Raw genomic sequence first — 13,460 nt, 5'->3', positions numbered from 1 at the left:
TTTGAGGCCGAGGTTTGCACCGGGCCGGGCGGCCGGCGGCCGTGTTCCTGGGCTAGGGACGTGGAGCCTTCAGGAGGGGAAGGTAGAGGCCAGCCCCGGAGCTCTGCGGCTGGGGGAGCTCACCTGGCGCCGAGGGGAGCGGGCTCCCGGGTCTGAGTACTGCGCTTTCCCCGGGCGTCAGACCGAGTGTGTAGCCTGCGTCCCTCCCATGCGCCTGCCCGCTCCGCGGATCCCGACCTTCCTCCCGTCACCAAGTGCTGCCCCTCGCCCCATCCCCCAGGTCGCCGGAAGCTTGTAAAGAAAAGCCCGACCCCCCTTTTGGCCTCTGGGTCCTGGCCCTAGTCACACCGCTTGTTGCCCGCCTAAGATACACCCACCCTGCCCTGCTGCTGACCTCCGGTCCGTGTTTCCTTCTAGATCTGATTCCAGAGCTGCCATGATTGAAGTGGTAGCAGAGCTGAGCCGGGGTCCTGTATTTCTGGCGGGGGAGGCGCTGGAGTGTGTGGTGACCGTCACCAACCCTTTACCCCCTACGGCCACTTCCGCATCCAGGTGGGGTTGCTGATAAAGGGGTGGCCCTTGGGGAGGAAGCCTGGTGTCTGTGGTGCTGACCCGGAGCTGAGGTTGTCCTCTTCACGCTGTCACTGTAGGAAAGGATTATTTAACCGAAGATGTGGGTGACAAAACTCTCTCTTTGCTTGCCTGTCTCTCCTGCTCCTATACCCTTTTGTATCCACTGTGTATTGTTTGTTTAATGGTTTCTCTTTGAGGGCATTCAGTTTCCTGATCCCCAGGACAGCCACCCAAACTCTTTGGTTTCATCACACAACATGGTAGGGAGTTTGAGGCAGTATTTGTGAGGTCAGGAAGTGTCCGCTGATGTTTCCTTTTCCTCTCTCCACAGTGAGGCCCTGGCCTGGGCCAGTGCCCAGATACACTGCCAGTTCCATGCCAGTGAGAGTCGAGTACTACTGCCTCCTCCTGACTCCAGTCAACCAGATGTCCAGCCTGACAGCCAGACTGTCTTTCTACCCCACCGAGGTTAGAGCATTCGCCTTGGGAGGGGTTGGAGTGGGGTCACTGTCACCTAAGGGTGAAATTAAATTGTTCTTGTGTGTCATGGTGTCTGTCACATCAGGGGTGGAGGTGGGAAGTAACGGTAGTTTTGAGAGTGTAAGACTTTGTTCCAGTGTCACAGCAAGAAAAGAGGAATTTGTGGTTCTTCACTGCCTCCAGTTGGTGTACCAGCTTTGTCCAGAATGGACAATGGAGTTATTAAATTGTAGTCTCTCTTTTTGTAGGCGAAAGGGGTCAGTGTATCCTTTCCACCCCACCAAAAATTCTGTTTTGTGACCTGAGGCTAGACCCTGGAGAATCAAAATCATGTGAGTGACTGTCCCCACCCCCGAATTGCCTTCTGAGTCTCCTGGAGGGAGGACGCCTCTGGCTGCCTCTCGATGCCCTGACTCCTGCTTCCCAACCAGACTCCTACAGTGAAGTGCTGCCCATAGAGGGACCACCCTCCTTTCGGGGCCAGTCAGTCAAGTATGTCTACAAACTGACCATTGGCTGCCAGCGTGTCAACTCACCCATCACTTTACTCAGGGTCCCTTTGAGGGTTCTTGTGCTGACTGGTAAGTGCGGGCTTCTGAGGGAGGGGCTGGAGTGGAGCCTTGCCAGCATGGAAGCAGTTTAAGAGGGCTTGCAGGAAGAGCTGCAGGGAGGCTGCCTGGTCCTTGGAGGTTGCTAGGGAACTGGGGAGGGAGGGAGGGTGGCTTCTGGAGACGGGGTTGAGATCTGGATCTGAGCCACAGCTCTGTGTACCTTCAGTCCTCTTAGGTCTAAAACCTAACCTTTATGCTCTTTTCTGTCTTCTCTCACTGTTCCCTCTCTGTTCATCTCTCTAGGCCTTCAGGATGTCCGGTTTCCCCAGGATGAGGCTGTAGCCCCATCCAGTCCATTCTTAGAGGAGGACGAAGCTGGGAAGAAGGACTCGTGGCTGGCTGAGCTGGCTGGGGAGCGTCTCATGGCTGCCACATCCTGCCGTAGCCTCCGTGAGAATCGTTCCAGAGTTGCTCACCCTTCCCCGTCCTCAAAATGTGCCTGACTGAGAGTTTCGTAACCAGCACGGTTTGATGCACCCATTGATGTCTCACCCCAGATTGCAAAGAAAACCCACCTTTTGGCCTTTGGGACCCAGTCCTAGACATTCTATATGTGGACTCCAGGCTTACGGCATCTTATTCTCCCCAGATCTGTACAATATCAGTGATGGCCGAGGGAAAGTTGGGACATTTGGCATCTTCAAATCTGTGTACAGACTCGGCGAGGATGTAGTGGGGACCTTAAACTTAGGAGAAGGAACTGTAGCTTGTTTGCAGGTGAGAAGGAAAGAGCTTCTGGGGTGCTGAGCAGGCAGGGCTAGGGCGGAAGAAGGAGGATGGTATGGAGAAGTGGATGGTGGGGTCACCCAGGGTCCCTTTGGTGAAGTAGCTGGATGTTAGGGTACTCTCACCTACAGTTCCTACTTCCAGAAGCCTGCCAACACTCGCCTCTCTTCTTGCTCCCAGTTTTCAGTAAGCTTACAGACGGAGGAGCGAGTACAGCCTGAGTACCAGCGGCGCCGTGGGGCGGGGGGTGCCCCCTCCGTGTCCCATGTGACTCATGCCCGGCACCAGGAGTCCTGCCTCCATACAACCAGAACCAGCTTCTCTCTCCCCATCCCTCTCAGCTCCACCCCGGGTTTCTGCACTGCCATTGGTGAGATCCTGGTGATTATTGGAGAAGGAAGTGGGGGGAGATTAAGTGCTGTGCTTAGGAAGAGAGTAATGGGTCCTGATTCCTGCTGTACTTCCAGATGTGCCCACATCCATCCTCTGACCTTTAACGCTTTCTCAGATCTTCAGCCTTTACTCCCATTTCTTAGATGCCCTGACTCCGCCCCCCAGCTCCTACCAACTTTGCAGAACTCTTTCCCCACTCTTCTTTACTGGGACTGTGATGCACTGACATCTGATTCTTTAGTACATTTACTTCAAGCTGTCTAATTTTTACTATCCCACTTGGGTTAATAGGTAGTTAACACTGCTATTCTTGATTCTGGTTAACACAAAGGATTTCTTTTCTTTTTTTCTTTTTTTGGTCTTTTTGAGACAGGGTCTCTCTATGCAGTTCAGATTGGCCTTGAGCTCACTGTGTAACCCAGGCTGGTCTCGATCTCAAAACAGTCTTCCTGCCTGAGCCTCCCAAGTGCTGGGATTACAGGCGTGTGCCACCATGTCTGGCTTGATTTCTTTTTTAAAAAAAAGACCTTCATCATAGCTCCCTGCCCTGGGACTGCCTCTGCTCTTTCTAAATATGTTTCTCGTTCACTGACTACATCCTGTCATTGGCTTTTATTCTTGCTGTATTTTAATGCTTCAATCTCTTATCTTTTTCTTCCATAGTGTCTTTGAAGTGGCGATTACATTTTGAATTTGTAACATCCCGAGAACCAGGATTGGTATTGCTGCCCCCTGTGGAACAGCCTGAACCTGCCACCTGGACAGGTCCTGAGCAGGTGCCTGTAGATACCTTCAGCTGGGACCTCCCCATCAAGGTGCTGCCGACAAGCCCCACTCTGGCTTCATATGCTGCCCCAGGCCCCAGCACCAGCACCATAACCATCTGAAGCTGGCTTACCTGTCCATGCTGGCACTGGTTTCTTCAGGATACTAAGAATTCTGCCCTTGGACTCTGATAGGGCCCACTTTTTCCACCTGGGGCCCAATGGCAGACAACAAGAGGCAGGCTTTCAGCTGTAGCATTAATTTATTTATTTGGAATAAATGGGCAGCTGCTAGTGGTTTCTCTGGAAGGGGCAGCAGCAGTGAGCAGTCAGCAGATGGGTGATCAGGTGAGTCTAGCTGGAGTGGGGAGCAGGAGCCCCAGGAACATGGGTGTTAGCTGAGCCCCACTCTAGGTCGGGCCCTCCACCTTTGCAGGGCAGCTGAGGGTCAGATTTTTGCACCAAGGAAAACTGGCAGGTTCCTGCCTCCTGACGAACCTCACACCCAGCAGGGAAGTCAATGGGGTGCTGAGACCTGGGGAACCAAGGATGAGAAAGAGTCAGCACAGTGGACGGTCACCTTTATGGACCCCTATTCACCTCTCACAGCTGTCTTCCCATATCCTCCTTTCGTGTCCCCTGGTCCTCCTAAGCTCTTACCTACTGTATAAAGACTTCTGCAGCAAGAGTAGTTTCCTCAAGATCCTCAAGCTCCTTCACTTTGCGGCTTGAAGGCTTATCTTTCTCACTCTTGTTGCTATCTACAGGTCTGGCTAGTCCCGGACTGCTCTTCAGTCTTGTCTCACAGCAGTTTAGTCACTCCCTGGTCATCCCTCATAACTCACGTCAGAGGCCTTCCCACTGGCCGTTCTTGGTTACTCACGTGTCACAGCAGCCCACACCGACAGGATGCAGACAGGTGCAATGGAAACAGTCCTTGCGGAGCCAAGACTCACCCAGGGTGAAATGTTTCCCCTCATAACGACAGGGAGCTGGGGAACGGTGAGAAGCGTGAGTGGGTGTGGGAGTGGTGGTGGCAGGTGAGTCTCTTCTGGCCGGGGTGGGAGAGAACTGGTGCATACCACCCCCATATTTAGTCTTCCTTTCCCGCTTCGCAGTTGGAGGGAGCCTAGGTATTGTGACGCAGGACCACCTCGAAGCCCTTGCTGCCACCCCTGCCCCCACCTCCCCGGCTTCACATAGTTTCCTAACCCCTCACTCCACTTTACCTTGAGCTTGGAAGTAACACTTGCTGTGGACTCCTGGGTACTGCAGGAGCAGAGGCACCACCAAGCAGATGATCCCCCAGCCTCCTAGCGTTCTCCTGGCCTGTCCAGCCCAGAGCATCCTTAGGGCCATCCCTGTGGTACAGCCCTCTCACACCCTTCTTGCCTTCTGTTCAGGCTACTCTGGTCTTGTCCCTTTGGCTTGCTTGGCTTTGCTGCTTGAGTCTTAGTTTCTCTGGACCGTCTCACACCGTCTCACACCATCTCACACACACCATCTCCATGCCCTCCTGTGCAGGCTGAGGATGTTTATAAAGTGAGGACCCCGGCCCCCTGCTGAGTCAAGCTGGAAAGGCTGTAACTCTGTTTCCTGAGGTGAGGGCATGAAAACAAGCGGTCCAGGTTTAACAAGCTGTGAGAACTGATTCATGCCCGGCAATAGCTTGAAGGAAGGAGGGCGGTGGCCGTGGAGGGGGCATTGGACTGGGCACTTCACCAGCAAGGAGGTGGGAGGGGTGCAGGCCCCAGGTGGTCCCCAGACCCCCTCCCTGACCTGGAGAGAGGAAGCATTCCGCCACCCTCCTTCCCCCCACTGCTACCACAAGGGGTGTGTGTTGGGATCCCTGCCTGGACCGGAGGGAGGCATTTCCTGGGGATGGCTAATTCTGTGCCCCAGCCAAACCCAGGAGCCGCAGCAGGGTGCATAGCCAGAGGCTCCAGGAGAGAGAGGCTGCGCCTGGGATGCAGTGTTTCCTTCAGACCCTGGGCAGGCTTTCCCTGTTGTATCTGAGAAACAGGGCTGCCTCTCAGATGGGGAGGGGTTTATGTTTTCCTCAGTCATCCCAGGAACCAACTGTCCATTGTTTATCACTTTCAGACATGAAATGGGTACAGGATTGTCCTGGGCTTGGAATGCTTCTGTGCCCCTTTCAAAGCGGAATGTTTCCTCGGAGCCCCACAGAGGGCTCCCGTCAGTTCCCTCATGATGGGACTTAGGCATTTGTCCTGCCTGGAGGTTTTGGGGTACCTAGGGTGGTGGTCGAGAGCAGCAGCTATAGAGTCACTATTGGGGTTTAATTCTGAGTCCACTTACCCGCTGTGGGACCTTGGGCAAGGTACCTCATCTCTCTCAGCCGGCTTTCTTACTTGTAGGTAAGAGCAGATGACGGCTCATAGAGTCCTTACGAGGCCACGCGTGGAGTGCTCTAGGCACCGTCTGTGCACGCATACCCCTCAGGAAGTGTTAGCTGCTGTGATTGCTGCTGAGGCTCAGAGACAGTGGGCGGCTTTCTTTTTTTTAAAGATCTCAAGCAGTTTTGTATGCACGGTTGAGGTTTTTGTGGGCACTCCTGGCTGACTTCTGTCCCTTCATACTCATGCTCATGAGATCCCCACCACCTCCTCCAAAAACAGCTACCTTGAGGAGCATTTTAGGTTTGGTCCTTACATTCTTGAACTCAGAATTTAGTTTGAGAAATGGTGTTCCTGATTGATTTTCTCATCTTTTTTTGTTTCTGTTTTTGTATTTTTGAAACAAGGTCTCACAGTGTACTTTAGGCGGGCCTTGAACTTGCTGTGATCCTCCTGCCTCAGCCTCCTAAGTTCTGGGATTATAGGCATGCACCACCACGCCTGGCTTCTCATCCTCTTTCCAGCCAATTTTAGGATTGCCCCCTTTTCTCATTAGGATTCTGATCCATTTCTTCCCACCCCCACTCACATGAATTCCCAAGTTCATTCTCTCTCTCTTTTTTAATAGTACTGGGGATGGAACGCGGCATTCACACTGATCTATACCCTTTTTATTTTGAGACAGTCTCACTAAGTTATCTGCGCAGGGCTCAGATTTGCAGTTCTCCTTCCTCAGCCTCCAAGAGTACTGGGATTACAGCTATGCACCGCCATGCCTGGCACTGTTCTCCCATTTGACCCCGCTGCTGTTGGCCATATTTTTGGTGCTATAGGCCCTGATCAGGATGGATGTTTCACTGTTCCCTGCTTCACTGGGCTGTGTTGCAGGTGTTCCCTCCCACGCACTGGGAGAATCACTTCGGCATTCTCTTTTTCGCTAAGTTTCTACTCACTTACTGCGAGACCCTCCCTGTCAGCTGGTGCATCAGAGGCACTACTTCTGGAGACTTGTGCAGAGGGCCGCCTGTCACCTCTCCCTTCAGAGTCGACTGTCAGTATACCTCAGACCTTTTTGATGTCCTCTTCGAAGATGGCCTTTCCCTTTCATTGGAGTACCAAGAAAGAAAGGGGAACAGTTTGCTCGCCTAGGTAGGCTGGTGTGTGGTAGGTGTTACCTTGGACTGCTCACTTGGTTGGAGCAGGGGAATTAGAAGGCCTGTCTAGCACAGAGGACGGGAAGACGTCCGTGGTCAGTAGCTCCGTTGTTGCCTTTGGGCAGGGTTCGGCGTGGTGACCCCTTGATGGCGTGGTGACCCCTTGATGCCCAGAAGACTGGGCCATGGATTGCCTTCTGCGACCTGGGGCGGGCTGAGTGGGGAGCTGGAGAGAGTGGAGGTGATGGGGAGCCCCTGGGCATTGGTGTGTTGAGGTGAGGGCAGAAGTGAGGGCTGCCGTCCTGGAACGGTGATAAGGTGGGCATGTGGGGGTGACGGTGGGGGGCTTCTAGAAAGGGGGAAGCTGGGCTAGGCAAGGATCCCTCCCCCTCGCTGGAGGGTCTTGGGGTTCGGGGCTTTAAGTGCTTAGCGGAGTGTGTGTAGGGGGTGTCTGTGGTTAGGGCCCAGCCTAGGGTCCCAGGGGAGCGGCCGTTTGGGGTTCCCGGTGGCCGCAGGGTGGGAGGAGCGGTTGGCGCGCACTACCCCGCGACAAGGAAAACATCCGCGCATCCGCCGGAGGCCCGGCCGGGCTGCGCTCCAGCAGCGCGGGCAGGTGCTCCGCGAGGAAGTGAGCGAGTTCCGGTGCCCCGGCTGGCGGCCGCGCTCCCCCTCCGGTGAGTCACCGCGACCCCCGCCCGCCCTCACTGGGAGGCCGAGAGCGCCGACCTTGAGGGTCCTAGGGGGACGAATTAGGGGAGCGGGGTCCCTGGGGGGCTTCTGTCCTGGTGGACCCGAAGCACCCTGAGCAGGCGATGGGGAGAAGGCCTGGGGGAGACCCTGAGGGCAGGAGGAGGCCGCTGGAAGGTGGGCAGAGAGAGAAAGGGGACCCAGGAAATGGGGAGGCCCGGGGAGGAGAGCGCAGCGCTCTCGGCTGGAGTGATGGAGTGAGTGCAAGGACCCCGGCCAGGCTGGGCTTTGAGAACAGAAGCTCCCATCGGATGGGCAATGGGGCGGTCGCATCGCGAAGTCTGCGCCGAGGTCTATGGGTACAGCAAGGGTCGGTTTTAGGGAGTAGTGGGAGTTGAGCTGTTTGGGTGGAGCTGTGGTTAGGCCATCAAAGTTTTCAGGGTGGAGATGAGGGATTCCCATTTGGTCTTGCAGGTAGCGGGGAGTAGCAGTAGCTGGTTTAAAAACCGGGTAGTCCCAGCACCCTGGGAAGCAGAGGCAGGAGGGTGCAGTTGGAGCTCGGCAGAAGGAATGATTTATCGAGACCCTGTCTCAAAATTTATGAGGGGCACAGCGGGGGTTGTGGAAGGGTGGGCGTGGGAGATCTGGGGTTATAGCTCAGTGGTGGAATTCCCCTGAGTTGAATCCCCAGTAACAGAATCGCAGCAGGATTATTAATCGAGCATTCCTGTCCACTAGCTTTTGCCCACATGCCCAAAAAAACACTGATGTGACTATTTTTATGATCACTTAAAATTGCATGGTTCCGGCTGTCATGATTTAAGTAATTTTGTTGAATTTTAAAAGCTGTTGAAATAAAATTTGAAAATCAAAAATCTCATTTAATATTTGATTTAAAACCTTGCAGGCTCTTGAGATTAGTTAGGTGGTGTTGAAATTTTGTAACTTTTGTGCCAATTTTTCCTCACTGACTGGACCCTACTGTCAAGGCCTCAGTTCTTGCCTGTCAGTAGCGTACCTTCTGCTTTCCCTTTGCTGCATCTTCTGTCTTGCGTTCATTCTTTTATTTTTTTTTGAGATAGGCTCTTGCTATGACTATGTGGCCCAGGCCCCTCTGTCCTTGAACTCTCAGTGATCCTCTTGCCTCACAGCCTCCCAAGTGCTGGAATTACAGACTTGCACCAGTACTTCTTTTTCTTCTTCTTCTTCTTCTTCTTCTTCTTTTTTTTTTTTTTGGCACCATCACTTCTGGCTGTTTTTTTGCACTACCACTTCTGGCTGTTTTGGCGTAGGGGGTACTGGAAGTCGAACTCAGAACCTTGTGCTTGCTAGGCAGTGTTCATCTATTTTTAACCTTAGCTTTTCCCTGCATAGCTTTTAACCTGCTCTGTGTATTCTAAACTGTGTAAAAAATTTCTTGAGAGGGGGTCACTGGGTTCCAGTGTACAAAGACAGGTTACTTATTATCTTGTGTGGGAGGGTATGTAACTGTACACTTCCTTTATTTACCCTATGACTGGTAAAGAGAGAAAGCTATTTCTGTGTATTTCATGATAGTGTTTCTACAACACTGCAACTTATTAGTCTGATTTCTAAAATAGTACTTGATAGTCATCTCAGAAATGAACACTGATTTCATGATCCTTGTAATTTGTGTTTTGGGCCAAAGGCAGTTTTAAAGATTAGAACCCTTATAGTATGTTTTGAAGATCCTTAAACTCTGCAGTTGCTTTTGTTTCCAAATAAGAAAATCTGGGTCAGGTAATGAAAAGATTCCTTCTTGGGCCCTGCTGCTTCTCCCGTGCTGTTTGAGGCCTAGCCCTGCCTTGTTCCCAGTCTCTTTGCTTCCTTCTTTATTCCACTGGGCATCTTTAGAGGAAAACTTCACACCAACTTCCTCTACTGTAAATTCTCTTCCTCCGTTCATCTCTACACTGCTTTGCCAACATACACCAATCCTACTTCACTTCTTTTTTAAGCCCACAGTCCTTTCTAGGTGTTTTGTATCTTTAACACTCTCTTGTTGAAATTCCTTTACTTCCTTTGATGAGACCACGGGTTTTTAAAAGGCCTCAGTTTATTCTGTACAGTCTACTTCTGTTTCCTTCCTCCTGTATCACCTTTTTTGATATTCTAGGGTGAGGGACATAGCTCAGCAGTACAGCGCCTGCCTGGCAAGCACAAGGTCCTGAGTTCGATTCTTGGTACCAAAAAATTATTTATTTATTTATTTGGTTTTGTTTTTTTTCCGGTACTGAGAATCGAACTCATGACCTTGTGCTTGCCAGGCAGGCGCTGTGCTGCTGAGCTAAATCCCCAGCCCCTCGAAATATTTTTTTTAATCTGTTAAATTCTATACTGTTTCCATTATGTTTGGTTTCATCAAAGCTTTGACTTTTCTTGTGTTTAAAATTCTTCCTCTAAATATGGTAAAAGATGCTATGTTTCCATTACTTTTCCTATTTTATTTATTTATTTTTTGTCTTTTTGAGACAGGGTCTCACTATGCAGTTCAGGCTGGTCTTGAACTCACTTTGTAGTCCAGGCTGGGCTTGAACTCACAATGATGCTCCTGCCTCAGCAGGAGTGCTGGGATTACAGGCATGCACTACCATGCCTGGCAACTTTTCCTATTTTATTTTATTTTACTTTATTTTTGTGGTACTGGGGATTGAACTCACGACCTTGCACTTGCCAGGCAGGCGCTTATGCCACTGAGCTATATCCCCAGCCCAATTTTTCCTATTTTAAAAGGTTCACAATCTCATGTCTTTGGTGTCTCTCCCAATATTCTGCATCCAGAAACATGACAGGGCTATAATTGTAAGGTCCATTGAGTGATGATTTAAGCTTGGTATTGTGCTAGGCATTGTATATTTATATAGTAAATTTTATACTCCTGGTGTGAGATTGCTAAATGCTTACAGAGAAAGGATGCTGACATACATGTGTGCATGAATGTTGTACACACAGATAATAGAACTAAGCATATATATTTACGTATGCATTCATTTTCATTCTAGGCTAACCCGCAGGCGTTTAAATTTTCTTTTATTTTAAGACAGGGTCTTGCTAGGCCACTAAATTTCCCAGGCTAGGCTTAAACCTACGATCCTCTGGCCTCAGCTTCGCAGAGTGCTGAAATTACAGGTGGGCACCACCAGGGCTGACATGGCAGCTCTTCAAAGATTTGAAAAATATTTGTTTTATGTTAACTATCTTTCTAGCTTTCTCTTTACTCCAACACTGTTCAGTAGAACCTTCTACAATGATGGAAATTTTTCTGAGCTGTCCAGTTGGTAACCAGTATACAGATGTGGCCTTTTAGTACTTAGAATTTGGCTGGTGATTCTGAGGAACTGAATTTTACATTTTAAATTAGCCAGATGAGATGAGTGGCTGCTATGTTAGTGCAGCTCTGAACTGTCTGGGGACTAGTCCTGTCATGTGACCTCTGCTATTTAGGAAATCTTATCAAACATGGTAAAAATGTGTAGTTGTGCTCTTGGATTGATCTGAGCCAGACTCACATGAAAAAACTGAGAAAAACCTCAAACCAAACTACCAAAGCACTGATGAATAATGTCAATTTTTACTGAAGTTTTCTTAGAAGGGAAAAAATACTGATTATATCTCACATCCCATATCCCCAGGCCAGAACGTAAAACACCTTCATTGCATTTCTCTTCCACTGACGTCACATTCCGTGCTTGCTCTCAAACCTTTCCCTTTGCTTTCCTCTTTTTCTCAACAGCATCTTTCTTCCTCTGAGGTTTATCCACCTATTTTTCTTTAAGCACCTCCCTCTGTCCTCTTCCCCCAAGAGAAGAGTTCTCAGGAAGGTGGGTGGTCTTCTCTTTCCCTCCCCTTCCATGATCTGGGTTTGGTAAAACCGGTGATGGTTTTGTGGACCTTCTTTGGGGATGGTCAGGGCTAGAGCATGAGAAGCACAGTCTTTTTTTTAGAAGCCCTCTTCATTGGAGATTCTTTATTTAAGCATTCAGTTGTGGAAGAACCTTTCATTTCTTCTTTTCATTCCAAATCTATACCTGAGCCCTGGGTACATCCTAAAGCTACTTCTGTAATAGGTCCTTTGTGTATTTTTCTTTGGCTTTGGGTTTTGGTGTTGGTTTTGCTTTTTTATGTTCCTTTTAATAAGTCGATCATCTCTTTCAAGTCTTCCAGGCACACACACACCACATCCACCGGCAGAGCGACGTTCACTTCCCGCTGCTCTCACCAGTTGTCTTATCCTCCTTTGATTCCGTGTGTGTTCACCATTGTTGTCCATGCTTTCTTCCCTTTATTGCCTGATGTTTTCATATCCCTCTTTACCCATTGCTTCAATGAAATTTACTATTAAAAATAGTTTCAGGGGGTGTTGTGGTACATTGCTGTAATCCCAGCACTCTGGGAGGCCAAGGTAGATGGATCCCAATTTCAAGCCCAGCCTGGGCAACTTGGCGACTTAGTGAGACCCTGTCTCAAAATTTAAAAAATTAAGAAATAAAAAAGAGCTGGGATATACCTCAGTGCAAAAGCCCTGGGTTGAAAACCTAGTGCCGGGGCTGGGGATTTAGCTCAGCGGCAAAAGCGCCTGCCTGGCAAGCGCAAGGTCGTGAGTTCGGTTCCCGGTACCGGAGAAAAAACCGAAAAACCACAAAAAAAAAAAAAAAAAAAAAAGAAAACCTAGTGCCGCCCACACATAGTTTCTGGGCTATCAGGATTTTTCAGGAGCTCTCACACAAGTCTGTGCACTGTGACCTGAAATTATGCCTGTAGCATTGATTTCCTGTGGATGGGGCTGTTGGATTAGTGGGGATGAATATCCTGTCACACACAGTTGGCCAGCCTTGGCATTGTTAATATTTTAGGCCGACTAATCCTTTGTCATGGGGGCGCTGTCCTGGCCGTTGTAGGATGTTCAGCAGCTACCTGTTACATATCATTTGTACTCCTGTAGTGGTGACAACCAAAAACGTCTCCAGACCTTTCCAGGTGTTTCTGGTGTTGACTCCATTGTTGAGAATTTCTATGCTAGAACATCCATTTTCTGAAATTGACTAGATGGTTATACTTTTTCTCCCCAAGTGCTGATTTATTTCCTTTTTAAATGTATTGTCTTTGACTTAGTTGGTAGGACATAGCCTCTTAAATTTGCAGGTTCCTGAGCTCATCCTAGACAAACTGAATCAGAAACACTGCAGGTGGAACCCAGCGGTCTCGTTTTTATGTGACAACCAGGTAATTCATATGCCCTAGGCTTGACCCTCCTGTGGCATAACTGCTGCATTACCCACATTTTTTTTCCTGCGAATCTTCCTGGTGCTCCAGCTTTGCTTCCGTTCTTGGTCCCTTGATGCCAACACAAATAAGGAGGCCTCAGGTTACCAGGACAACAGGAGCACAGGAAAGAGTAAAGGCTGAGCACTCTGACAGGCGTCACAGACTGTGGCTTTACTGGCTTGCATTCTCCTTAGGGATTCAGTCATACTTCTTACTACTCATGCCCCAAATTACCCAGACTGGAAGGTCCCAAGTCCATAACATGGAACCTGATTTCACAGACCTGGTACAGTAGTAGCATATAGAATGAATGGGGCCAGGAATGGTGAAGGAACCTTTCATTCTGACATTGGTGCTCCATGTCACCTCGCTGATAATTGAATTTTGTGCTGATGAGAATTGCATTTCCTTGGGAACTGGTTAGACTTC

General features: G+C 49.9%; 3 protein-coding genes across 3 annotated transcripts in view; 1 reads left to right on the top strand and 2 right to left on the bottom strand.

Moving 5' to 3' along the window:
- Gba2 (glucosidase, beta (bile acid) 2) overlaps positions 1-483 on the bottom strand; it is a 10,856-nt gene extending 10,373 nt beyond the window's left edge. The window contains exon 1 of the mRNA XM_005401007.1: positions 395-483. The gene's annotated coding sequence lies outside the window, so the exon portion shown is untranslated. The remainder of the gene's footprint in view (positions 1-394) is intronic.
- Positions 1-3,841, top strand: Rgp1 (RGP1 homolog, RAB6A GEF complex partner 1; the record flags this gene model as incomplete). The annotated part of the gene is given in 9 exon segments (XM_005401008.2): positions 1-82; positions 418-552; positions 905-1,041; positions 1,302-1,385; positions 1,485-1,634; positions 1,908-2,054; positions 2,254-2,381; positions 2,571-2,760; positions 3,447-3,841. Coding segments are annotated over 8 exon segments (1,176 nt in total). The 3' UTR covers positions 3,671-3,841.
- On the bottom strand, positions 3,792-4,924 carry Msmp (microseminoprotein, prostate associated). The gene is made up of 3 exons (XM_005401009.2): positions 4,777-4,924; positions 4,431-4,539; positions 3,792-4,082 (listed from the first exon to the last, which is right to left on the bottom strand). The coding sequence occupies exons 1-3, from the start codon at positions 4,904-4,906 to the stop codon at positions 3,902-3,904; spliced, it is 420 nt and encodes a 139-aa protein (XP_005401066.1). The 5' UTR covers positions 4,907-4,924; the 3' UTR covers positions 3,792-3,901.
- Between the last annotated feature and the right edge of the window lie 8,536 nt (positions 4,925-13,460).

Source organism: Chinchilla lanigera, unplaced genomic scaffold, assembly GCF_000276665.1.
Source record: "Chinchilla lanigera isolate Chin_1 unplaced genomic scaffold, ChiLan1.0 scaffold00071, whole genome shotgun sequence".
NCBI classification, from domain to species: Eukaryota; Metazoa; Chordata; class Mammalia; order Rodentia; family Chinchillidae; genus Chinchilla; species Chinchilla lanigera.
The sequence above is the reverse complement of the archived record's forward strand: the minus strand, read 5'-3'. Positions and strand labels throughout refer to the sequence as shown.

Excerpts from the sequence above, each read along its gene's own strand:
- Msmp (XM_005401009.2), bottom strand. The coding sequence starts at position 4,906 with ATGGCCCTAAGGATGCTCTGGGCTGGACAGGCCAGGAGAACGCTAGGA. Across the intron at positions 4,540-4,776 it reads GTGTTACTTCCAAGCTCAAG|CTCCCTGTCGTTATGAGGGG; the intron begins GTAAAGTGGAGT and ends ACCGTTCCCCAG. Across the intron at positions 4,083-4,430 it reads GGTGTGGGCTGCTGTGACAC|GTCTCAGCACCCCATTGACT; the intron begins GTGAGTAACCAA and ends TTGGTTCCCCAG.